At 41.4% G+C, this 27,023-nt stretch overlaps 1 protein-coding gene across 4 annotated transcripts in view; it reads left to right on the plus strand.

Annotated features, from left to right (window-relative positions):
* Slc36a4 (solute carrier family 36 member 4) overlaps positions 1 to 10,830 on the plus strand; it is a 33,586-nt gene extending 22,756 nt beyond the window's left edge. For 2 of the 4 annotated variants that reach the window (XM_029543395.1, XM_021206621.2), the window contains exons 9-11: positions 1,325 to 1,494; positions 4,224 to 4,393; positions 5,426 to 10,830. In XM_029543395.1, coding sequence (XP_029399255.1) covers positions 1,325 to 1,494; positions 4,224 to 4,393; positions 5,426 to 5,730 — 645 coding nt within the window. In that variant the 3' untranslated portion in view covers positions 5,731 to 10,830. The remainder of the gene's footprint in view (positions 1 to 1,324; positions 1,495 to 4,223; positions 4,394 to 5,425) is intronic. The other 2 variants (XM_029543396.1, XM_021206622.2) reach the window with 1 other exon arrangement.
* Positions 10,831 to 27,023: the final 16,193 nt, after the last annotated feature.

Below are 27,023 nucleotides of genomic sequence, written 5' to 3' on the forward strand. Positions count from 1 at the left end.
AGAGGGGGCTGTGTAGACAGTGCTGTGCAGAGGGGGCCGTGCAGAGGATTGCAGTAAAGTTAAGGCAGTGAGCAAAGAAAGACGGAGAAACCAGACAGACCTTTGGAGACCGAGGAAGCAAAGTGACAGGACAGATGCAGCCTGGGGTCCTGGATGGGCTTCTGGCACAGAAAAAGTCATTCATGGAAACATTAGAGAAATCGAAATGGAATTCAGGATTCAATCACTAGTGGTTGGCTCAGTTTTGACAACTGGCAATATAAAATGTTAATCATGGGAAAGCTGTTTCAAGGGCATATGGGAGTCATCTGTGTTTTCCTTTGCATTTACAAAAACAAATCTAAAATTATTCTAACAAGAAAAGGTGTTTAAAAATAACCAACAGGGGAGCTAGTAAGATTGATCAGCAGGTAAGAGCACTGACTGCTCTTACAGAGGTACTGAGTTCAATTCCCAGCAACCACATGGTGGCTCACAACCATCTGTAATGGGATCTGATGCCCTCTCTGGTGTGTCTGAAGACAGCTACAGTGTACTCATTCATTCATATGTACTTATTCATTATATATATGATATAATTTCTTTAGAATATATAATTAAAAAATAACCAGCAGGGTACCGCCTCAGAGCCGATCTTCAAACCTTTTTAGGAATTAAGAAAAACGTAGTATAAAAATCCAGGGGCTGAGGAGGCAGGTCAGTTGGTAAAGTGCCTGCAGAACAAGGAAGACCCCAGCACCCACATAAAAGGCAGGATAGAGGTGCATCTGTAATCCCAGTGCTAGGAAGTGGAGACAGGTAGATTCCTGGAACTCATAGGCATGCAGTCTAGCCTAGTCAGGAAGCTCCAGGTTCAGTGAGAAACTCATAAAACAGCTGGAACCTTGGTGTGATGGTACACACCTTTAGTCTTAGCGCGTGGAGACAGAGGCAGGCAAATCTCTGTGAGTTTCTGTGAGTGTGAGTTCAGGCTGACCTATGCAGTTCTAGGCTAGCTAGGGGTACATTCTGAGACATTCTCTAAGAAAACCCAATGGAGCAAAATCCAAGGGGGGAAGCAATAGAGGAAGAGACAGGCATCAACCACACACACATACAAACATGAGAACACACCACACACACACACACACACACACACATGTCTACATACATAGACACATCTACATGTCACATAGGAAAATGGCACTTATATGTGGATTGGAAATAAGATTTTCCACACAGACTACAAGAGATGGGCCAACTTGTCTATATAACAAGACCCTGGTTATTCTGAAATTCCTATATCCTGTTCCTTTAAGAGCAGTTAATGTTATTCTCCTCTTAGGTGCTACCACTGGAAAACCAAATGAGAGAGTCCAAACGCTTCCCTCAGGCCTTGAACATTGGCATGGCCATCGTCACCGTGCTGTACATCAGCCTAGCCACTTTAGGCTACATGTGTTTCCGTGATGAGATCAAAGGCAGCATAACCCTGAATCTTCCCCAGGACATGTGGTAGGTGGAGATGACTTACCTGTCCTAGCTGTGTCTTAGATGTAATGTACCAAGATGTGACGGGCAAGATATGTTTTTAGATTTATGATTTAAGCATTTAAATTTTTTACTATGATTTCCTTGTCAGTGAAAACTGGAAATGCATTTGAGGGGTGCTTAAAATTTCAATTATGAGACATGGGTAGAAACAAGAACAGTCTTTATCCACAGAGGTATCTGGAAAGTCTTACTGCAAAAGAAACTGAAGAGAAAGCATGCAGAGAAATGCATGCTTCTGCTCCCAGCCAAGACGTGAAGGATGGGCAGGGCCATATGAAGGCATGCTCATGTTTTCCCCTTGAAGTATCCCATTCATTTTCTGGTAGCACTGTCTCACCCAGACCCTGCCTCTGTGGCTTTCAAGTTATAATAGAGCAAGTTGGGACTTGTGATTCAAAGACTGTCCAATCATAGGTTAGCCTCAAGAAAGCTTTGTAAGTCACCTGATTTTTCAGCCAGGAAAAAAAAAAAAAAAAAGGCTCCAGAAATTATCCCAGGACACAGCAGACATTCTGAAGAGTAGGAGAACAAGTCAGAGTAAAGAGAGATTTGTGTTAGAGGGGTCTTCTGAGCCTCTTCTCAGGGTGGCTGGGCGCAGCCTGTCCCCTGCTTCCCTGTCTGCGGTTGTGGACCTGTTACCGTCTCTGGCTGAGAGACACGGGGAGCTGCCTTTCAGAGGTTAGAATGTTCTGGAAAGTGAGAGAGCAGAATGGCCCTGGGCCATGTGTTCCCACTTGTCTTCTGAGAATAACTCAGAATGCACAGCTCTGTGGGTACTTATTACTGAAATGAGAACAAAGGTTGAAAAGTTGAGAAAAACTGTTAAGTGTTATTGAAAGTACAGATGCCAACCATAGAAATAAATGGGTTTTTGAAACAGAAAATAGGTAAAAATGAAATGCGTGCTTTTATGTGGCCTGTTTGAACACATGGTCATTTCTGTATTACTCTTCCAGAGTTGAAAAGCCAGTTTGTGTAGTGCTCACTACTCTAGCACAGACCTGTGAAGAAACAATGTTCCTTATAACACTAAATAATAGTGCTGCCTATAGAATGGTATTAACACTAACCATGCTTTAGCCTGTGTAACTCCAAATTTATGTCAGTGGAGTACAATTATATTTATATGCAAAGTGGTTGTGGGCCTATTTTCATTTTAAAGTATATTATCAGCCATACTTTGAAAACACAACAATAAAGCATAATTAGAAAAAAAGCAATGTTCCTCTTTTAAATGAATAATGAACTAATGGGAATGTTTAATTCTCTACACTTGCTTATCAGAATACTTGAACAAATAGTCACTTAGTAAGTCTGCATATTTTCAGCCACAACCATTTATACTTAACATTTAAGGCTCTAGCTAAATACATCTTTGGGTAATTTTTAAATTAAGATTTATTACTTCTAGGCCTGGGGTATTTCCTTGTCCTAATTACTTAATTTGCCACATTTTAGATCTACTTTTACTTTATATACTCATTCCTGTGCTGTGGCTAAAGCCTGCTGAATCCTTGCTTGGTCACAGACTAGGGAGCAGTTTGTACTCTTACCGCTGTAAGTCTTAAGACGTCAGAAATAAGCTTAAGCCCTAATTAATCACTTGCTGGAAGTACAGTCCTTTATATCCTTTTAGGATAATAGGATGCGGTCCAACGAGAAGAGCTCTTCCACATGTATGCCACTTTTGGTGAGGCTGTAGGTCTTGATGTTTCCATAGAGAAATAGCATAGGAGGTGGTTCCTTCCTCAAACTGGACCACGTTCCATCTCAGCTCTGTCCCAGTCACAGCACTGCCCCAGAGTCACAGCACTGCCCCAGAGTCACAGCACTGCCCCAGAGTCACAGCACTGCCCCAGAGTCACAGCACTGCCCCAGAGTCTCAGCACTGCTCCAGTCACAGCACTGCCCCAGTCACAGCACTGCCCCAGTCTCAACACTGCCCCAGTCTCTGCACTGCCCCAGAGTCACAGCACTGCCCCACTACTTCCCGTAGTGCTGTCCTTTTTAACACAAGCATCAGGTGCACCTTAGAAAACTCTGGTAGTTGAAATGATTCAGATGCTCTCCTTGTGACCTTTGGCTTACAAAAATGTCAAACAAGGAGAGCTCAAATTGAGAGCCTAATATGACATTTTCTTCTACATGTAGATCGCTGAATCTGACTCAATATTTTAAAGAAGTAACAAGGATATTCAAGTTTCTACAGTGGTGAAAAAAACTGCTTTGAAAAGCTTGAGCATCTCTCCTTGGGACTGAGGCTAAGCATGGCATACTGGATTGGCCCTAGATGCAGACATCTGGGCACCATGCCCCTAAGTCTGTGCTCAGCCTCAACAGGCTCTTCTGTCTGTAGGAGGACTAGGAATGAAGTAGTCACGGTTTTAATTCCTTGAGACAGGATTCTTATTCTGTAGCCTCATCCTGGTCTGGAAATCACTACATATGTAACCCAGACTGATGTGGAACTTACAGCAGTCCTCCTGCCTTGGCTTCCTGAGTGCTGGCGTTATAGTCGTGCCCTACCACATCTAGCTTGGTTGGCTTTGCTCAGACAAGCATCTTTGATTAGGAGGTTTCTAAAGTGGCTTCTGTTCTACAGTTCTTGTTTGCTCTCTGAAAAGTAAAAAAAGAACAAAGTCAGATTCACATTAAGGAAAACTAAATGTTGAATTTCTTTTCTCCAACAGGTTGTATCAGTCAGTGAAAATTCTATATTCCTTTGGCATTTTTGTGACCTATTCAATTCAGTTCTATGTCCCAGCAGAGATCATTATCCCCGGAGTCACTGCTAGACTTCATGCCAAATGGAAGCGCATCTGTGAATTTGGGATACGGTCCCTCTTGGTTAGTATCACCTGTAAGTATCAGTGCGTGTCTGTCACAGTGCTTGTCTTGCATGTGTTTGAATGAGAACTGCTTAAATTATATGTTTCGCAAGTAGTTATTATTCAGAAACATGGCTCTGTTTCTGTGTTTGCAGATCAGGGCAGCTTCGAACTCAGTGTCCCCCTGCCTTAGCTTCCCACATCCCAAGATGATAGGTTTGCTTCAGTGCTCCTGACTTAGGGTTAAACTGTTGGCAAGAGTTGCCCAAGAATGAGCTGGGCAGTGCTCAGTGTACCGCCTCAGAACACCAGCTCTGCTCACTTGGATAAAGTAGCCTCTTTGTTTCCCTGCTGTAAAGACACAGTTACCTCACAGAGGTAACTTGTTACTATACAGATATCCAGGACTCATTCAAGTTTTAAATTTTTGGTACTGGAAACAAATCCAGGTCCTTGCCTGTGCCAGCCACACACAGAGTTAATCCTCAGATCTTGGTTTTGAGACAGGACCTTGTTTTGTAGCTCAGGCTCTCCTCAATCTTATGGTCTTCCTGACTTAGAAACCCACTTTCTGGGATTGAAGCTTGCTCCACCACATGGCACATTCTGCCTTGTCCACTGGTTTTCTGTATCCTTCCTTGACTCCTCCCTCTCAGTGTGTGTGGTATGCACTCTTGATAATGGCTTTCTGGTACACTGTGTCCTGAAGAGTGGTTGTTTAGAAGCCCTTGTAAGAATGGATGCTCTCCGTGCTCCTTTATTCATGGCTAACACTGTTTTTTGTGTCATCGACTCTGCTGTGTGACTGTCACAGGAATCAGTGCTTTGAAATAGAAGCTGGAATCTCTGAGCAAAAAGTTATGAGTTGTTTACGTGAGAAATGCTGTTGTTGTTAAGTATGAGTTCAGGAAATGTTTCTCTGGTCTGTTTTTCCTTGGATCAGAATAAATTCTATCCGTTTCCCATAAGTGGTGACTTCTGCTAATTACTCTCATGTGTTAAAAACGATCTGCACTTATTCCAGCAGCACACATGTCAACAGGAATTGTGTCTTTTGCTTTTAGGTGCTGGGGCGGTTCTCATTCCTCGCCTAGACATTGTCATCTCCTTTGTGGGGGCTGTGAGCAGCAGTACACTAGCCCTGATCCTGCCCCCACTTGTGGAAATCCTTACATTTTCTAAGGACCACTACAACATATGGATGATCCTGAAAAACATTTCCATAGCGTTCACTGGAGTTGTGGGCTTCTTGTTGGGCACATATGTCACTGTTGAAGAAATTATTTATCCGACTACAGCAGTTGTTGCTGGCACCCCCCAGAGTCCCTTTCTGAATGTGAACTCTACATGCATAGCAAGTGGTTTGTAATCGTGGGAGAAGAGGGGTGAACCCTCTCCTGTCACCCCAATTCTAACAGCAATCAAGAACGACTACAGTGCTTCCCCATACACTAAACAGTACCATACTCCTAGTTTTTGTTGGCAGAGTATTGTAATTTGGCTGTGAAGTGGACATCTTTTGCAGCTATGATCAACTATGGAAGATTATTGCTTTTATCTAATGACAATGAAAAATTGAAAAAAATTTAAAATTCAAAATGTAAACAATAAGCACAGCCCATTGTTTTGTTTCTGTAAGGAACACTTTGTGTTCTTACCACTGTTGAGAAGATAAAGGATTTCACATGGTATAAATTAAATGGGGGCGTAGTTTAAAAGCTCTTTGAAGCACCCCACAGTAGTGAAGCACACGTCCTGTGTGAGCACAGAGATGCGTTGGTGGTGTTTTATTCCATGGGTGATGCTGCTGACAGGCCCTGGAGGTATAGTAGACTCCAGCTGACCACCGTGCAAGCATTAGAAAGTTCCCAGAGCCAGAAGCACTGTATTGTTCTTCTCTACAGAGTGTAGAGGAGTCACCGGGAAGCACTGACAGGTTCTGACTTCCTCTTTCAGCCGCAGATGAAAGGGTCAGTGAGGATCTGGAATATTGCTGCCTTAGCTATGTCTCGTTAGGGTTTCTGTTGCTGTGTTAAAACACCACAACCAAAAGCAATTATGAAGGAGAGGGCTTCTGTTTACAGTTCCACATCACAATCCATCATCAAGGGAAGTCAGGGCTCAGGAACTCAAGGCAGGAACCTGGAGGCAGGAGCTGATGCAGAGGCCAAGGAGAAGCGCTGCTTATTGGCTTGCTTCTTTCTCATGGCTTGCTCAGCCTGCTTTCTTACAGCACACAGGGCAACCAGCCCAGGGGTGGTGCTGCCCACAGTGGGCATAGCCCCCTCACAGCAATCGTCAGTCTGGGTAATGCCCCACAGACTCGCCTCTCTTCCAAAATGACTCCAGAGTGTGTTAAGTTGACATAAAACTAGCCAGAATGGTTACCATTGTAGGAAATGGAGTCCCAGAAGTGTTAGTGATTTAGCCTTGAGTCAAGAGAACCTGATACTTGACCCAATGCAGAGACTGAAGAAAAATTATTTTTCATGTCATAGTCAGTAATGGGAAAACACATTCAGCTTAATTTTAGTGTAAAGCTTAATTATAGTTTCAACCTTTGGGAGTGTGTGTCTTATGTTTGACTAGTATATGTGACATGATAAAAAGCCAGAAAAGAAATCCAAGAAACCTGCCTGGTGGCCTCATAGACCTCAAACAGGGAAAAAAGTTCATAGTCTTTTATACAGCAGGAGACTGGCTTTCTGTAGGGTGTACTGTAGGGCAGAGGTCACAGGAGGTGAGGCCCCTTAAACAGTAGGAGACTGCTGACTGACTGTGTAGTGTTCTAGTCACACACTTCCTTATCTCCTAGGTTTGCAGGCATTATAAATACCTGGCAAAATACAGAACTGTCGGTTTTCCTAGCCACATAGCATTCCTTACTGCAATCTTCTATTAATCTAAATGGGCAGAGTAAAGGAACTGCCGAATGAATGCTTAGGAAAACGCAAAACAATAGAGAACTGTCTAGTAAATACTGGGGCACTTCAGGCATTTTCCAGAGAGATGCGGCCTTCACCCTGTCTTCAAACAAGCTAGCCAAAGCAACCAAGCTCATCTGATGATGAAGAGGAGAACTGGGGCGTTTGAAGGACTGAGTGGGGCCATCCCCATTAGTCTTTGCCCATTGGTTCTATAATGTGCTAGCTGGAAGATGTTACCAAGCTTTCTGTGGAATTCTCTATTTTCTTTATGTAAATGTTAACTTATTCAGGTGGGCTTTGCTCATGCTTACTTTGTCTTCAGGTGTGAGCCTATGAATATATCACAAGCTTTATTTTGCTATGCATTCATAAGAACCAAAACTTTAAGAACATTTATGTTAGATATTTCTAATAATTGTTTATATTATTTTGTGTTAAATTGTTACTTCAAGTCTTCAGTCTTAGGCAGTGGATAAGGATGTGAGGAAAGGAATTTCATTGGAATTTGACTGAGAAATGTACAGTGGCACACGGTGAGTTACAAACTCCCCGCCCAGGAAGCAGCCTGTGGCTCTTGTCAGCTGTGTTCACAGTGGGTTCTACTGTGCATGCTCGGTTTATTTTTGTGTTTTCACCTGCTCCTTGTGGAATTCAAGTGCAGTGGGTTTTTAACTAGTGGGTCACTGCAGGGCTTTTTAAGTTCTACACACAGGGTGTGGGCATCTTTTCAGCCAGGATTTCTTATGTAATAAGGCTGCTGGATCAACAGCTCATATGAAAGTCCCCAGATTATCAACACAAGAGGAGTCACAATACAGAAAGGAAGATATGCTGAGAGAAGAGGAGATAGTTTTAATTTGTATTGTGAAGCACTGTTTACATGCAAAGTATAAAAGAAACACTTGTTTAAGGGTGCCTGAAGATGTAATTACCATTTGATCATTTTTCTCTGATATTTGGCTTTGTAGAATTATATTTTCTAAAGATTTTTGGAGAAGATATGTTGATTCTAGCAGCTCTTCCTTTTGTTTGGGGGCTTGGAGGAAGGGGAAGCAGGGACACACGTTGAACTCGTTTGCTGTCTTGCCGGATCTCGTGGTGGCTGAAATGACCCCAGCAGTTTCTTCCTGTCACGGTGGGAACTGTCCCTGGAAGCTAGTCAGTTGCATAGGTGCTATTTTCTCTGTGAAGCGTTGAGAAGAAACCTGTTGCTTACTCCCAATGGCTCTCTGTTCCCTGATGCTCCGAGGAGTGCATTGGTGTCTGAGTCCACTCAAAACACTGTTCCCACAGGACTTTTATCACAAGCTCTTTCCCTCTGAGTGTCCCCGTTTCTCCACAGTTGAAGAAGTAGGAGCTGGGAAGTTTTCAGGTTAGATGTGCCACTTAATGTAAACAAAGCTGTGTTGTGGTGCTCCAATACTTTCCTGTTCTGTTCTCTCTGACCTGTCACCAAAGCTGGCTCTGAGTCTTGTTAGATGGTGTACTTAAAGTGTTTATAAGACTTTTATGGCCGTGTGCTTGTGAAATTCCTAACAGGGTTTGATCTTGCTTGGCATATGTGTATTTGTGGTCCTAGAGAATGCCAGCTTAAATGCTCATTGACACCCTTTCTAGCTAGGTTTTTACATAGCTCACCATTTCACTGTGGTGCCCACAGATGCAGCACATCTGTTACTGGCAGCATACATTAGGCCTGTGTGCAACTCCTTTGGTTCAGTCAAGATGGGAAAGATACAGAACTGAGCCAATGGAGATAATAAATGCAGTTGTTTATATGACATGAGTGGTTCAGCAGATGTTAACTGTTGAGTAATAAAACTGCTATAAAGCATCAATAATGTAAAATTATAAAATGTTGGAAATTGTGTTTGTTTTGATTCACCTGGCTCAGTTATCTTCCCTTAGTTAAGAAAAGGTAAGGGATTTGTCTAGTGCAGGTAACAGGACTCTTCCTGTCATTAAATGGCTGCATGTTACTGGCCATACATGACTTTCTGCATCTCGTTGGTTCTGACCTAGGATATAAAAGAAATATGCTTAGGAAATGGCTAGGTCTAGAATTTATTGCCTAGCGAGTGAAGTGACAAATCACCCAATTGTTCCGATTTCCTGTTAGAATTGGCTCGTTCCTGTGTGCATCCATGCATGTTACCCCACAGGGACTCACATCTGAATCCATTTCAACTACTCTACCCCAGATAGGACCAGATGGTGATCATATAGGAAAATCCATATTCATGACATGAACAGTTCAGGCTGTAGATTTTTGTTTTTCAAAAGTGATTTTGTAAGCTTTATTGAAAGTAAAGTTGTACTGGACTTGTATCATTTCTTATATTTATTTTTCTTTGTAAAAGAGTTTGAAAATGCCTAAAAGTACTGTGACTTCTGAATTGTCAATAAAGTATAATTATTTTGCTTGCTAATAAATGCCTATTAAGTTTTCTACTCATAAGATTAAATAATATAGGAAATATCCTAGCTGAAAATTGCACAAGCAAAGTTTTTTCTTTATTAAAGCTTTAAATTTTATTTTACTTACTGTTATGTGGCTGCATGTGCCACAATGCATATAGAGGTCAAAGGACAACTTTGTGGAGTTGCTTCTCTCCTTCCATCTTTACATGGGATTTTGGTATTAAACTCAGGTCCTCAGGCTTGGGAGGCCAGCTTTAACCACTGAGACATTGTGGTATCCCCTCCCAATTTTCTGTTATTTAAGTTTTATTGCATTCTTATTACTGTGTATGTGTGAGACAGATGTGTGAATATTTTCTTAGTGAATAGTGTGAACAGTCTTTATGGATATTCAGAGCCTCAGAGATCTAAGAGTATGATGAAAAATGAGAGGACACTGAGACCCATGTGCCCAGTGACATGCATCACTCAACTTATCTCCGTGTCAAAGGAGCTAAAATGTCCCCACGAAGGACTCAAACATTGAGAAGATGGGTGTGTCAGCTCTGTGACTTGAAAACCACGCGTTGTATACGTGTTTTAATAACTCCTATTGTGTTCCATACATCTGTAGAATTTGATGTGCCCTTTGAAAAAGCCTTGAAGTAACTAGGTCATATCACTGGATTTATAAAATGGGACAATGGCTTCAGAAAGCACTATCCCATCCCCCACCAAAGGAAACAAAGATTTTATGTATTGACTCCTAGGAATTCTGATCCTGTGGAGTTGAGATGAGGACATCTTGAAGTATGTGAGAAACTTCACCAAGAGAAAAGCTGCAAACAAACCAACAACAAAATGACAGCAAAGCCCTACTGGTCAGGCAGGGCATCCTAAGGAGGCTGAGTCAGAAGATCTGAAACTCCAGGCCAGGCTGGACTACTGAAGAAGGCCCTGTCTTGAAAACCAAATCAAGAAACAAAAATCCCTTGTTCATGGAATGTGTGTTTGCCTCACAAGAGAAGAAACAGCAACTTGTCCCTCTGTCCCTCACTCTCCACCGTACTATATAGGGGGATGGCCCCATCATGAGAAGCCATATCCAGTTGTCCCACCATCTGTAACTAAACTTAATAAAATTCTCATCCTGATTTGTGTTGTAACACATTGAACCCTAGTCCTTTCTCTATGTGGAAGTAGCATCCAGATGTCCATCAGTGACACCACCACACTCACCACTGGAGGAAAAAAAAAGCATGGGCTAGAATAGCGAGAAGCTATTTCCGCCTTCATGGTAATGCCTGGCACTACTTACAGGCCCAGCACCAGCCCAGAGGAAGTAACACTGAAACCATCTGTTGAGTGTCATTGAGACACTACTGAGTATATTAAAAAACCTTCAATTTTTGCTATTAAGTATGATTTTAAAATATGAAATTTAAGACTAAAACACTATACTCCTAAGGAAGTTTGATTTTCAGGAATCCTGTTTTGGGATTTTTCTATAGATCCCTGAGGAAACTCAGTGGCACTTTCAACCAGGAGCTGTTTTGGCAAATTGATTGTTCTTTGGACTTTTCATCCTCCTCAGCAGAAGTGAGGAAGTTAGCAAGAACTGACTCACTCTGAGCTGTCCATACGGGTTCATCTTCCATCTCAGTCATGAGCATGGAGAGCCAGAGCACATACAGGGCCACACTTAGAGCATCCCTGTCCACACATCATCCTCCCATGTTGTGGAGATAAGAGACTTCCCCAAACCTGTGGAATGCTGAGTGCCTTAGCAGCTGAGCACTGACATGGGACTCTGAAGAGGCAATGGTGGAAACCTTCTGTTACAGTAAGGTGGAAAGGAAGCTGGATTACTCAGAGTTTCAAACAGTTAAATTTCTACTAGTTTTCTTTTCTGTTGCTGTGATAAAAACACCCTGATCAAAAGCAACTTGGAGGGGAAAGGCTTTATTTGGCTTGCATTCAAGGCACAACCTACCATAGAAGGAGGTAAGGGTAAGAGCCCCATTGGGAGCAGAGGCAGAGACCATGGAGGAAGGCTGTTGTTTTAATTACTTTGCTTTTGCTGTGAAGCGATCACAGCCAACGCGACTTATGAAAAGGAAGCATTTAATTGGGGGCTTGCTTATGGCTTCAGAGGGTTGATCATTACCATCATGGTGGGGAGCATGGAGAGGTAGGCAGACATGATGCTGGATCAGCAGCTGAGAGCTTTCATCTAACCCACAAGCCAGAGGCAGGGGTGGGGAGGGGAGAGAAAAGGGAGAGGTGGGGGAGGAGAAAGGGAGAAGGAAGACAGGAGAGGTAAGAGAAGAGAGCTAAGGAATGGTGTGAGCTTTTTAGATCTCAAAGCCCATTCCCCAGTGACACACCTGTTCTGTAAAGGTCACATCTCTTACTTTTTCCAAAACCTTTTCGTTAACTAGGGACCAAGCATTCAAATATTAAGCCTGTAGGGGCCATAGTCACTAAAGTCATTACAGCTGCTTACTGGATTGTTCTGAGTCACCTCCTGTTAGTTTATACCAGTCCATACCCATCTACCTAGGCAGAGGAGAATCTACCATGGATTATTTCTGCCACCCATGCCCTGCCAGTCTAGTGTCCACGGTGGGCTGGGCCCTTCCACATCACTCAAGACAATTCCTTTTAGACGTGGTCACACGCCAGTCTGATCAAGGCAATTTTTCATTTGATGTCCCCCCCCTCCCAGGTGACTCTAGGTTGGGTCAGATTAACAATACAAACTGATTAGTGCAAGTTGCCATACATAGAAATAGGCTCCATGGTGGTACTTTCCTATACATTCTTGGCATCATACTGTGTTCTTTTAGGTCCTTTGTCCACTGTCTGCTTTTATAGCCCCATGCCTTTCCCTTTCCTCACATTGCCTCCTTTCTTCTGTTCAGGTTTTAGAATTCAACAAGCAATAAAGAAATCTTGACTTCAGGGAACACAGAATAATATTCCACTGTGTTTCGATTCTGAGATTTGCATCTACTTTTTCCATTTCAACCCCCAATTCTCAGAGTTATGCAAGCACCATTCAAGGAGTGCAGATGCTAAGATGCATGCAAATATCCCTTCTAGGCATCAGATGCTGTCAATAAACATTTGATGAATTGAGGAACAGATGCAGAGCCTAAACACTGAAGGACCCAAGGCTCTACCATTATTCATTTAAAAGATAAAATCAGTAATTAAATCCGATGTTTTGAGTCTTCACTTTATTTCCAGAGTCTTAGTAGCATGCTTGATCATAGCATGGATGGAAGTGGCTACTTGCTGCAAGCTTTGTATTTTAAGTAAAATGCCTTGTTTAATACAATATTGAAGTGAATACTTTTCGAGAATATAGGTAATGCAGAAGCTGTTGGGTCTGGTTTGAGTATGGTTTAAATATGTTCTTCTAAAAGGTTCATATGCTGGGAGATGGTCCTTGGTTTGAGGAGTGGTCCCCTGGACCCTCTAAGAGATGTAGTGGAGAGAGCCATACATAGTTCCTTGAAAGCAGGGCCTCAGAAGAGATGTGGAATCCAGCCTCTTTCTGACTTACTGTTTCTCTATGTACTTATTAGCTCCTAACCAGACTTCCTTCATAACAAGACTGAGGCCCCATCCAAGTCAGATTAAGACCTGTTCTTTTGCGCTTAGTTTTCACCAGCAACTACTACTTCGGCTGAACTATCTGCTCATGGCTTACATAATGAACAAACCCAATAGGCCATTGTGTGATTGGTATAGTTTGCATTGATTATGCTGCCTGGTTCCTGGAGAGTTCCAGGTTCTGTGTGTAGGGTGCATGCTGAGCTTGGCAGAGTAACTCACTCTCTGTGTGAGCATGGGGCAGTGCAAACAGTAAGGAGGCTGAGGTCCTCATGCACACCCTGGTGTCCCCTCACATGCAGTCTCTCACTACCCTAAGAATAACACTGGCTAACCTCTGGGTTTTGGAGCTTGTGTGTTATCTATCTTGCTACATCTTCTTTCTATTAGAGTCAGTTAATACTGGTCTGATGGCTTGAATGAAACAGTCTACAGATTAGCCCCTTTAGTCCTGACAAACACTTGGTCACAGTAGCTGAGTCACCAAAGGGGTTCCATTGTTGCCTGGTCAGCTAGCTTTGAGGACACTGTTGTGAAAGAGAGAAACAAAACAAAGCAAAACAAAACATTAAAAGCTTAATTAAAATCATTAAAAGCTTAATGATTTAAAGTTTGTGAAAACATTAAAAAAATTCCCCCTCCTTTTATATGCTCAGAAAAATATTTAAGCAAATAAATAAAACTCCCATACTTGTTTTCCACTTTGACCATGTGGAGAGATGAGAATGGAACTGACCTCTTAGATTGTCTTTACAGGCAGTCGAGGACACGCGATGCTCTGACAGACCAGGTCAAGCGAAGGAAACATGTCCACATCAGTGGAGAGCTCTTTCTAGCCACTGTCACACCTGTTAAATCTTATGACTGCACAAAGGAGGCACTATTATTATAACTGTTTTCGAGAAAGGGAAATGAGAGTTAATAAGGTTCACAGAATGCCCAAGGGGTTAGGAAAGACCTCTTGACCTGGCCCACACTAAACCTCATGCCTTTAGCCAATATATTACTTAATACATCCATTGCTTCTCTGTGCAGTGGGATGACACTGAACAGTTAAAGATTGAATTAATTACCATTCTATGGCATTATTCAACTTTAACGATAATAGCCCTTGGCATTTTTCAAAAGTCACACAACGTGTTAAGGACTTCTTGGAGGTGATTACGTGATGCTTCCAGTATGTTCTAGTCTCCTTCAAAATGTCAGGAGATAAAAGAGGGAGACAAGTTCAAACTGGAGCAGGCTAGATGTAAGAAGAATTTCCTATGAGTGTAATAACTATGGAAATTTATGACTAAGAAATGGAATGTGGTAAAGCATCCTCAAAAGGTTTAAAGAATTCAGCCCAGTGCAGGAGAAACTGGTTACCTTAATTTTGAAAATTGTCAGTTATTTTCACTACTAAGGAAATCCCAAACTCAAACTCAACTCCTTGATAACATTTACCTAACATCTTGGTTATAATCAGGAAGTATCAAACAATACCAATTCTCTCTGGATGTAGGAATTATTTGGAAAACTTAGGTTTTGATAATATTTTACTACTATTTAAGAATTTAAAGGAAATTAAGTGAGCCATATAATGTGATATTTCAATGTTAATTTAGTATGGCTAAAATTGCAGATATGTATATATGTATATGTATGCACCATAGATATATGTATTATATACATACACACACTCATACACTCATGTGTGTGTGAGAGTGTGTATGTGTGTGTTTGTGTGAGTGTGTGTGTGTGAGTGTGTGTTTGTGTAAGTGTGTGAGTGTGTGTGAGTGTGTGTTTGTGTAAGTGTGTGTTTGTGTAAGTGTGTGAGTGTGTGAGTGAGTGTGTATGTGTGTGTGTGAGAATATGTGAGTGTGTGTGAGTGTGTGTTTGTGTAAGTGTGAGTGTGTGTGAGTGAGTGTGTGTGTATGTGTGTGAGAATATGTGAGTGTGAGTAAGTGTGTGAGTGTGTGTGAGTGAGTGTGTGTGTGTGAGTGTGTGTGTGTGAGAATATGTGAGTGTGTGTGAGTGTGTGGTTTCTTTTTTTGACATGTTAACACAGGCTGGAGTCATCTGGAAAGAGGAAGCCTCATCTGAAGAATTCGCGCCATCAGGCCTGTAGGCCTGCCTTGGAGGTGTTTTCTAGACTGATGATTGATCTAAAAAGACCCAGCTCACGGTAAGCGGCGTCATCTTTAGAAAAGCAAACTGAGCAAGCCAGGAGGAGTAGCCCAGAAAGCAGCACTCCACCCTGATCTCTTGCGGGAGCTGCAAGTGGCATTTTCCTGTCTTGGCTTCCCTCAGTGTCGTGCTGTGATTGGAACCTGTAAGCCAAATAAATTCCTTCTTTCCCAAGTTGCTTTTGGTCATAATTTTAACCACAGCAATAGAAGCCACACCAGAGCAACAATCACAACAACAGACAACACACATATACATTCACATATAGATAATTACATTCCTCTAAAGTATGTATATATATGAAAAAAATTACATTCCTCTAAAGTATGTATATATATGAAAAAAATTACATTCCTCTAAAGTATGTATATATGAAAAAAAAACCGATTCATTGATTTTTGTGTTGCATGTTTGGGGCTATAAAGCAAATCAAATGATATTCTCATTCTGTAAATATGAAAACCTTAAGGTTATGTGCTAGGCAGCACAATCTAGTTTCCATGGTACTAATATATTTGAGTTAATTTAATTCTGCTTCACACACACACACACACACACACACACACACACACACACACACACACCAAGGTCAAGTCTGCCAGGGATTAGTCAAAGATAAGAAGTTGGCTTCCATTTCTTGATGGCATGGCCCACAGTTAACTATATTCTTGTGAGACCCCTTTAACTGCACAATAGAGATACCAAAGGAAATGAATGCATTAAAGCAGGAGGAATTTCAGGAGAGCTATCAGCCAACAAAGGACTCCTGAGCTATGATGTCATCGAAAGTGTGCAAATCCAGGAAACGCAGCAGCAACGAAGCTCAGTGCAGACAATGATCCTAACACTGCTGTGGGAGCTGACAGAGATCTCACAGGAACCTGGGAAGCACAAACCTCCCTGCCTCCTCCGGCTACGGAAGTTAGGAGTGAGCAGGGAAATGAATCACAAACCTATCTCAGAAGATCTGTGTGTGCCAGTTTACTTCAACCTCCAGTTCTGAAAACTGACCTACTTTTAAAAAGCTGAAACTAACTTTTTCCAAAGTCTTCCAAAAATTAGAACGTAATTCATGCTGTGATGCCAGACACTAAATTCTGGATCCAGAAACTTGATAAAAATAACCACAAAGAGAGAAGCTTGGGAATCAATATTCCCTTTAAGTATAGAGGCAAAGATACCTGAAAGAAGAACCCTAGAACACATCAAAAAGAATATTCAAAATAACTGTCTTACTTAATTTCTGTTGCTGTGAAGAGACACCAGGATCACAGCAGCTCTTATAAAGGATAGCACTGAATTAGGACTTGCTTACAGTTTTAGAAGTTTAGTCTGTTATCAGCAGAGCAGGAAGGATGGCAGCATCCAGGCAAACATAGTGCTGGAGAAGAAGCTGGGAATTCTATATGCAGATCTGCAGGCAGCAGGGAGAGCCACTGGGCTTGGCTTAGGCTTTTGAAACCTCAAAGTCCACCCCCAGTGACACACTTTCTCCAAAAAGGCTGTACCTCCTTTTAAAATAGTGCCATTCCATAAGTGTTTGAATACATGAATTTATGGGGCCATTCTTATTCAAACCACCACAATACCTAAGGGGGATTTGTCCCAGAATTCCAAGATCCTTTAAGCCCTCATATGCCAATGCAATGCACTGTATCAATAGAAGGAAGCCCCAAATCACAATTAGCTCAATGGAGAAAAAGCACTTGTCGGAATTAAACACATTAACTTCCATCAGCCTGGGTTATGTAGCAAACCTTGTCATAAACAACAGAAAGCAAACTCTCTCACCAGAGGATTCAACAATCATTCGGAGGAATGAATACAACTGACACAGAATAGTGAATCTGAAGACAGCACAAGAGACCTGACTGAATTTAAGTCTTGGAAAGTCCTCAGGGATCGATGTGGCTTTGTGTCAATAGAGTTACTATTTGAATTATGACAAGACGGTCAGAAACAGAACAGGGCTCTTTGAGAAAAATAGTTCCAACTTTTGAGCAAGATTCCCTCTTTTAAAACATCAAAAAATTCATACATTTCCTCATCAGAGATACCATATTTTAAAATTTTGTTTTCATAGGGAAAAATATAAGTTGTTTTAAAAAACCACAGTTAATTTTACTGTTTCTTGTGTTGCACAATTTCCTTAGAACTTGTCAGTAGACATCTGCAACACTCTTCAGGCTTCCAAACAGCTCTGTCATTCCTACATGTTGGGACATGCTGCCTGAGATCTAAGGATGGCCATTGGTTTATACATTTGCTCATTTATTCAACAATACCACTTACTGCTTGTTTCCACCGAGCCACAGATAGGCAAGTGGTGTTCGACAGACTTCTGCAGAGAACGCTGCTGTTGGCTGACCATTTACTGTAAAATCATTAAGTGGTTCATAACTAAGTTTATGTGTGACACTTTAAGAAATACTTTTCATTCCCAAGTACATTTTATTTATTTTTGCATGTCTTTTCTTCCTTCATTTCTTTTTCTTTCTTCCTCTCCCTTCTTCATCCTCTTTCTTCTTTCCATTTTACATCCTGATAGAAGTTCCCCCTCTCCTCTCCTCCTAGTCCCACCCTCAAATATCCCTCTTCCCAACCCCTCCCATTCCTCTCAGAGAAATTGAGGCCCCCATGGGTACCAATCACCCTGGTGCATCGAGTCACAGCAGGACTAAAGGCATCCTCTCCTTTGAGACCAGACAAGGCAGCCCTATTAGGGGAAGGTGATCCAAAGTCAGGCAACAGAGAGACAGCGCTTGCTTCATAAGGGACCCCTTATGAAGACCAAGCTGCATCTGCTGCATATGTATAGGGGGCCTAGGTCCAGCCCATGCATGTTCTTTGGTTGGTGGTTTAGTCTCTGTGAGCTCCCATGGGCCCAGGTAAGTCATCTTGTGGTGTCCTTGATCCCCCCCGGCTCTCTCAATCATTTCCCCTACTCTTCCACAAGTCTTCCAGAGCTCTGACTAATGTTTGGCTGTGGGTCTTTGCATCTGTTTCCATAATCTGCTAGATGAAGGATCTCAGAAGACAGTTATGTTAGGCTCCTGTCTGCAAGCATAGCAGAATATCATTAATATATTCGGAGGTTGGCTCTGTCCCATGGGCTGGGTCTCAAGATGGGCCAGTCATTGTTTGGCTGTTCCCTCAATCTCTGCTCCATCTTTATCCCTGAATATCCTATAGGAAGGACAATTTTTTAGTAGAAGGTTTTGTGGGTGGGTTGATGTCCATCTTCCTCCACTGGAAGTCTCACCTGGCTAAAGGAGGTGGCTACTTCAGTTTCCATATCCACCAGTGGTAGGAATCTCAGTTAGGGTCACCCACATAGACTCTCGGGAGCCTCTCCAGTCCCAGGTCTCCAGCTCATCCAGAGATGCCCCCCATTTCCATTCTCTCTTCTAATACACCAACATACCTAATCTCCCACTTCTCTTCCGCCTAGTTTACTCCCCTACCCACCTCTGATGTCTATTTCCCCTTCTGAGTGAGATTCGAGCCCTCCCTGTTACCTAGCTTCTTTGGGTCTGTTGATTGTAGCATGGTTTTACTCTATTTTATGGTTAATATCCACTTATAAGTAAGTACATACCATGAGTGCCTTTCTGGGTCTGAGTTACCTCACTCAGGATGATATTTTCTAGTTCTACCCATTGTGGAGAGTTCTTGGTGCTGCTTCAAGGACATTGGCAAGAATATTTACACTGGGCTAGGACAAGGCTCAAGATAAATACAGCTGAGTAATGTGTTCTTTGTGCCTTGATCATCTTGTTAAGTCCCTGAATGCAACAGTCATGGGACCTTTGTTTACGCTTTGTTCCTTAACTACTTTGTTTATCCTTGACTGCTTTGTCTTTGAGCTAGAACTGACCCCATTCTTTGCATGTACCTAGAATGGTATGAAAGCAGAAAAAAATAAGCCCTTCTCAGCAGTTGCTGGGGTCATGTTATAATGTTATCTAATTGTCTCTTTTCTTTAATCCTCCCTCAAGACCCTGTTGACTGATTGAGCTGGCTTGGTCAATCCATCTTGCCTGCAAATTTCATGATGTCTTTGTTTTTAATAGCGGAGTAGTATTCCATTGTGTAAATGTACCACAGTTTCATTATCTATTTTTTTGATTGAGAACCATCTAGGTTATTTCCAGTTTCTGGATATTACAAATAAAGTTGCTATGAACATAGTTGAGCAAGTGTTCTTGTTCATGGATTGGTAGATTACCATGGTAAAAATGGCCATCTTCCAAAAGCAGTATACAGATTCAACATAATTCCCATCAAAATTCCAACTCATTTCCTCAATTCCTTGAAAGAACAATTCTTAACTTCATATGGAAAAACAAACAAACAAAGAAACAAACGTCCCCAGGATACCTAAAGCAATCCTGTACAATAAAAGAATTTCTGGAGCCATCACTATCCCTTATTTGAAGCAGCATTGCACATCAATAGTAGAAAAAAAAACATATGCTATTGGTAGAAAAGCAGACAGGTTGGTCAATGGAATAGAATCAAAGACCCTGAAATAAACCCACACACCTATGGACATTTGATTTTTGACAAAGAAGCCAAAACTGTACAATGGAAATAAAAAGCATCTTCAACAAATGGTGCTGGTCTAACTGGATGTCTGCAAGTAGAAGAATGCAAATAGATCCATATCTATCATCCTGCACAAAACTCAAGTCCAAGTGGGTCAGACCTCAGCATGAAACCAGATTCTCTAAATCTAATAGAAGAAAAAGGGAACTGCGCAGAATACATTGGTACAAGAGACAACTTCCTCAACAGCATACCAGTAGCTCAGGCACTAAGATCAACAATTGATAAATGGGACCTCATGAAACTGAAAAGCTTCTGTAAGGCAAAGGATACCATTAATAGGACAAAACGGCAGTCTACAGACTGCGAAAAGATCTTCACCAACCCTACATCTGATAGAGGCCTAATATCCAAAATATGTAAAGACCTCAACAAATTAGACACCAACAAATCAAATAACCCAATTACAGATGTACAGAACTAAACAGAGAATTCTCAACAGAGGGATCTTTAATAGTAGAGAAAAAACATTTACAGAAATGTTCAATGTTCTTAGTCATCAGGGAAATGCAAATCATAACGACTCTGATATTCTACCTTATACCAATCAGAATGGCTAAGATTAAAAAACTCAGGTGACAGCTCATGCTGGTGAAGTTGTGGAACAAGGAGAACACTTCTCCATTGCTGGTGGGAGTGCAAACCTGTACAACTATTTTGGAAATTAATTTGACAGTTTATCAGAAAATTTGGAATAGTTCTACCTCAAAACCCAACAATACCACTCCTGGACATATACCCAAAAGATGCTCCATCATATCCCAGGTGCATTTTAAACAATGAAACCCTTCTAGTACTCTAAGTGGACATCTCTATCACTGTTGTAACACTAGCAATAGATGTGCGCAGCAAATGTGTGAGTCCTTGTCAAGTTAATTAGAAATTTGTGTAAAAGGCACTGGGCCAGGGCTGGATTTCAGGAAAGCTTTTTGTTGCTAGGACTTACGTATTTTGTGTCTATTTTATTGTGCTGACCAAAAGAGCAGGAGGCCACTTCTATATTTTACATATGATAATACTAATAACTGAAATTTGTGACCGTAGAGGCTAATTTTCAAAAGTTGATAGAATTTATGACTTCCAGATACAAATCAACACATGCTAAAAGTTTTATTGAGTAAGTACATGAATCGTAATACAGTATGAAAATGTTGAAATGAACCTAGAATACTATTTTACCTATAAGGTAATAGTTAATTTTTCTCACTACTGGTCCCCTCTGATTTAAATGTCCATAGACAGCCATTTTTATACTGCTGTTAGTTTATTAGAGGATAACTCATACTTGAAGGAAGTATAGAATCGTATACGAAAATTCACCGACGAGTGGAACTGAATAACTCCTGAAGCCCTTTGCCTTTTTTTGCAAAGGTTACCCAGTGATCTTTTACTGCCCATTCCAAAGTCATCCTCTCTGTAGTGATAGAAGCTATATAAGACTTTCCTTAGAACAGTAAGAGAAGGTAGAACAAGAGGCATACTCATTACAATTATCAGAAATAAATCACATTTCTTTGATTACTTAAAAAAACTCATAAGCAGATGAGGAAAACATGCATTTTCACCATCAGAGTAAAAATACTATAAATAAGACTATGTTATGGTTATCTGAGTAGAAATATAATTATTAATTACTACTAACTAAAAAACATAAAATGAACAGGTCTTCTTATGTGTAGTGATTGCTCATTGTTAGTTCAGAAGTAAAAACATACATTTTTTAAGGTTAGAATTTACTCCAATAAATTATTTTTCACCTTAGTAACAACATACTCATTTGTGTTCGAGACTAACGGCACGGACATCTAGGGAGTCAGGAAATTCTAGCTTAATGTAAGTGGCCTAACCATGGCACTTGGAGGTGTCTGAGAAGTGATTGGGTGCTGAGATCGGTTTCCTCTGGGATTCAGGTACCTATTGCCTAAGTTGCAGTGACAATGCATTTTAAGTTGTAAACAATGCATTGCTCACCAAGTACTTCTGCTGTTTGACACCCTGGAGCCTTGCTGTTGTTACCTGCTCTCAATTACTTCAATGCTGTTATCACACCTCACTGAAATCAAGGCCTTCCTCAGACATCGCTGCAATGTGGACCAACAGCAGAAGCTAAGACCATAGGATGGACTGGTAGTTCAGATCTAAGGAAGTGGGTGAGGTGGGGCTGGCAAGTACTTCAGGGCATCAAAAGCAGCCAGCCGAGCATCTCTTGCCCTGTCCCCTGATTCACAAGACCCTTCATGGCATCCTTTTTGAAGTTCAGATAAATAGAGTTTTGACTTTTCTGTAATTTTAACAAAGTGGCATCTTAAATTGTGGGCTAAATGAATCCTCTGCTCAAATCTCTGTGACTACCTCCCTTTAAACCCCCTCTAACATCTGAATTTGTTTTGAGGGTAAGTCTATATGCCTGGATCCAATACATGGAACACTAAACTACCATAGGCATTTCAAATGTTTGTTGACTGAACAGTTCAGGAATGAATAACACATTAAAACAAGATTTGAGCATTTTCCAAGTTATCAAATATCAAACTTGACAGAAAGAATGAGGCTCAGCTAGGAGGAAGCCTAACAGATTCCTTCCTAATGCTTGGATGAGAACAGCAGAGAGTGTGGGATTGTGGCAAAGGTCTGGGGCAAGGGTAGAGGTATCAATTCCAAGCTTGGGTCAGAAGTAAAAAGGAGGCTAAGAAGAACTGGATCTGAGGACCAGTCTCCCTCCATAGCTTTGCCTCTTTTCTACCTGACAGTGGCTGACAAGAACATCCCATCTTTTGGAAACCTAGGTAGGCACAAGGGTAATGAGGGAAATCTCTGTCATCCATCATGTACCTGTATCCACTCTTGGATGGCTAGAGCAAGGATCAGCACTCTTGAAGTACAACTCACGTGAGGGACAATGGAGCCTGGATTAGAAGGCAGCCACTGTCTTAATGAAGGGCCTATCTGCTGGGAAAGGGATCCTTCATTCTGAGTGGAACTTGGGTCTCAGAAGTGGCTCTGCTTTTGGTATCATTGATATGAGACATGACATAAAGACTACCTCAGTCTCTCCTTACTTCTCTTTCCTTCTTCATCTGCCTGGATTCCCTATTTCCTTCTTTGCCTCCCTCACAAAAGCACTTACCTCCATTTCTTTCTTCCATATGTAGGGAGGTACAGTTGAGATGAACAGTCTCAAATCAACGTGTATCACATTGGAGGATGGATACATTGCTGTATGTGAACGGATATTGTTAAGCACAAAAGGATTGAGCAACTTTAGAAGTTAGAAAGATAGGAACAGGACAACAAGACAGGACGCAACATTAGTGTGTCTTACAGAGTAGGCTAAGTTGAAAGTGTAGACCCTTGGTGAGTCCAACCATGAACTTTCTGGAAAAGACAACACTATGGGAATAAAAAATACCAGTAATTCCCAGGGAATGAGATGGGAAGTGGAGGCTAGGCATGCCATGGAGGACTTGTAGAACAATAATGATAGATATAGGCCATTACAGGTCTGTCGAAACCTATTGAAGGTATGACAGACATCCAGAGGGAATCCTAACGCCACAGCTGTGGCGTGATAGTGATGAGTCAACACAGGCTCATCAGTTACAACAAATGCGTCATCATTCTGGTGGGTGCCTCTGCTACTAGGGGAGGTTGTGTGTGTGTTGAGTAAAGGCAGGAGGTGTGTATAAAATCCCTATACTTTCCACTTGACTTTTCTGTGAACTTGTACTTCATGAAGTAAAATCTATTTTAACATACTTCAAGTCGCCACACAAATAATCTGTTAGTAAATAAAGGCCAGCTTAGGTTTTGGCTTCATACAGAATATCTCTTGTCCTGGTGAAGATGGGATGATATAACAAATACTACGTATTAGAGGGCTTCAGTGATAGGAATGGGTTTTGGTAACTCTAGAGACTGGGGAGAGTAAGAGCAAGGAGCTGATGATTGAGCCACAGGTGAGGACTCTCCTCTTTATAACAGAAAAAAACACCTCTTCCCCCCCCCCCTTTGTCTAACTAAACTTGCTCACAAAGGACACCACTCTCATGACCCAGCCTCCTTCAAGAGTTCCATCTGCATAGCTCATTAGCTTGTTGCACAGATCTCAGCATATGAATTTCCTGAGGATACCAGCCTTCCGTTCAAAGCAACACTCTTCTGTCAGAGCAGGAAGGATAAGAAAAGAGTATTTGTGACGTGGTGGAGTCTGGTATGAAACACGCTTTTTGTTATAGAGAGCTTATTTATGTTTAGTAAATCCATAACATATTTAAAAACAAAGACAAGAGCAATGGTTCCAGGGATGTGTCAGACAGATGTTGGAAGCTGTGTGTTTAAAAAGATTCATACTTGCTTAGTAGTTTAAGGTTCATGTAAAATAAGTTTCTGGATATTCTTAAAAGAAATGATCAAATTATTTGCAACTTTACCCTCTGTGGCATAGCAACAGAGAGTTATGAAGTCAAGCTGATAAAGGCAGCACATGAAGTCATGTTAATACAGGCAGTGTACCCTGTAGGCACAGATATACTCTATTGTTAAAGATTAATGATAACAATTCTCCCTTGCCTAGTGTCCCTGGTTCTGGGACAACACTTGTGAATTAGAGTCACCTGGCAAGAAAGAGCTTCAACTGAAGAACTGTCCCTATCAGATTAGCCTATGGGCATGTCTATGGGTGTTTTCTGTTCGTTTGGTTTGTATAATCACTAAATGTGACGCTATATAGACAAATAGATGACTTCTTTTTTTAAAAATTATTTTATTAGATATTTTCTTCACTTACATTTCAAATGCTATCCCGAAAGCCCCCTATACCCTCNCCCTGCCCTGCTCCCCTACCCACTCACTCCCACTTCTTGGCCCTGGCATTCCCCTGTATGGGGTATATAAAGTTTGCAAGACCAAGGGGCCTGCCTCTCTTCCCAATGATGGCTGACCAGGCCATCTTCTGCTATATATGCAGCTAGAGACACAAGCTCTGGGGGTATTGATTAGTTCATATTGTTGTTCCACCTATAGGGTTGCAGACCCCTTCCGCTCCTTGGGTAATTTCTCTAGCTCTTCCATTGGGAGCCCTGTGTTCCATCCTGTAGATGACTGTGGAATAGATGACTTCTTGATTCTTAATGATGATGCTATAAGAATTCCTAAAATTATATTAGTAAGTATTAAGCTTTTTTATAGTAGGACTGCTATTAGGTTCTCTCTAATAATCAAAACTATAATGTGAACTCTTCCAGTCTTCAAGTGAAATGAGTTGATTGCTTCTGAGACAGCAAGCAGGCATCTACAACTTAGAGCACATGTCAGGAGGTTGTAAAATCCTTAACCAAAGGTCATAAAAAGGGAGTAATGATTTACTATAGGTGAAAGGGTAGAAGATAAATATTGACTGGGTTTATCTATATAAAACTTTACAAGTGCTTACTCACAAAAAGTTATGGTTTTTTACCTCTCTATGAACCTGTAAATCTGGTGACAGATGATGAATGTTTAGCCAGATTATTATTCCTAATGGATATGTATGTAAGCATTTTCTGTTGTAAACTTATTATTATTATTATTATTGTTATTTTGGTTTTTTCGAGACAGGGTTTCTCTGTATAGCCTTGGCTGTCCTGGAACTCACTCTGTAGACCAGGCTGGCCTCGAACTCAGAAATCTGCCTGTCTCTGCCTCCCAAGTGCTGGGATTAAAGGTGTGCGCCACCACTGCCCAGCATAAACTTATTACTTATGATTTGAATTTACCTGTAAACTTATGGTGAACCTTTTACCATGTGATCATGTATTCTGAAAGATGTATAAATACTGGAGACAAAAAGGAAAAATAACTTTTTTAGACAGGACTGGACAGGACTCAAGAGAGAACTTTTTAGGCAGAACTCAAGAAGAACTTACAAGTAAAGGCATAGCATTGAAAGTAATGGTACGAGAATAAGGGCATTATTGTGACATCAGAGTAGGAGGGAAGACCAAGATTAGAAGAAGAGACTAGCAATAACTTTTTAGAGAGAACTTTTGGGAGGAGAACTTATTTTTTATTAGATATTTTCTTCATTTACATTTCAAATACTATCCCCCAAATACCCCTTACCCTCCCCCTGACCTGCTCCCCAACCCACCCACTCTTGCTTCCTGGCCCTGGCATTCCCCTGTACTGTATAGAAACTTTTTGGGAGAATTGAAGAACTTAGAAGTACAGGCTAAAATCACTTTTCAAGTGTCCCTTTTTCTTCCTATGACTTTAATAGCAGGCTGGAGTTAGACTCTTGCAGTTCCTACAGAGATAGAACAAAGGCTACTTTACTTAATACCCTACTGTTTCATGAGGAGGTGCTAAACAGTTTCTCACCACAGGGGAACTCAGAAGGCAGGTCAGCTACTGAAGCATAGTAACACAGACTTAAGACAGATGAATGTTTTCTTATTATAGAGCAACCCTAAATTGCTCTTAAGACCAAGTTTCCCCTCTGCTACCTCAAGAAGGCCAAGAACAGAAAAGAAAAACCACAGAGGCTAGCCCCTGACATGTCCCAGAGCTTACCAGTTTAGTAAGACTGAGTGTCTAGTGAGCCTTACTCATGGTTTCTCACTGTACTTCTGCCCCATCTCCTGCCTGCAAGCAGATTTCTTTAACTGTCCCAGATACCGAAAATGTGTGGGCTTGGTAAAACATTATAACTTCAATTCTCAAGACCCTCACATGATGCCTGTCTGTGTCTTCAGCAGGAGAGGAGAGGAGGGGCACTGAGTAAGAAAGTGGTTACTTCACCGAAGTGGATGCTCACAGCCAGCTATTGGATGGAACACAGGGTCCCCAATGGAGGAGCTAAAGAAAGTACCCAAGGAGCTGAAGGGGGCTGCAACCCTGTAGGTGGAACAACAATATGAACTAACCAGTACCCCCTGAGCTTGTGTCTCTAGCTGCATAT

The sequence above is a fragment of the Mus pahari genome, chromosome 10 (genome assembly GCF_900095145.1).
Source record: "Mus pahari chromosome 10, PAHARI_EIJ_v1.1, whole genome shotgun sequence".
In the NCBI taxonomy this organism is placed as follows: domain Eukaryota; kingdom Metazoa; phylum Chordata; class Mammalia; order Rodentia; family Muridae; genus Mus; species Mus pahari.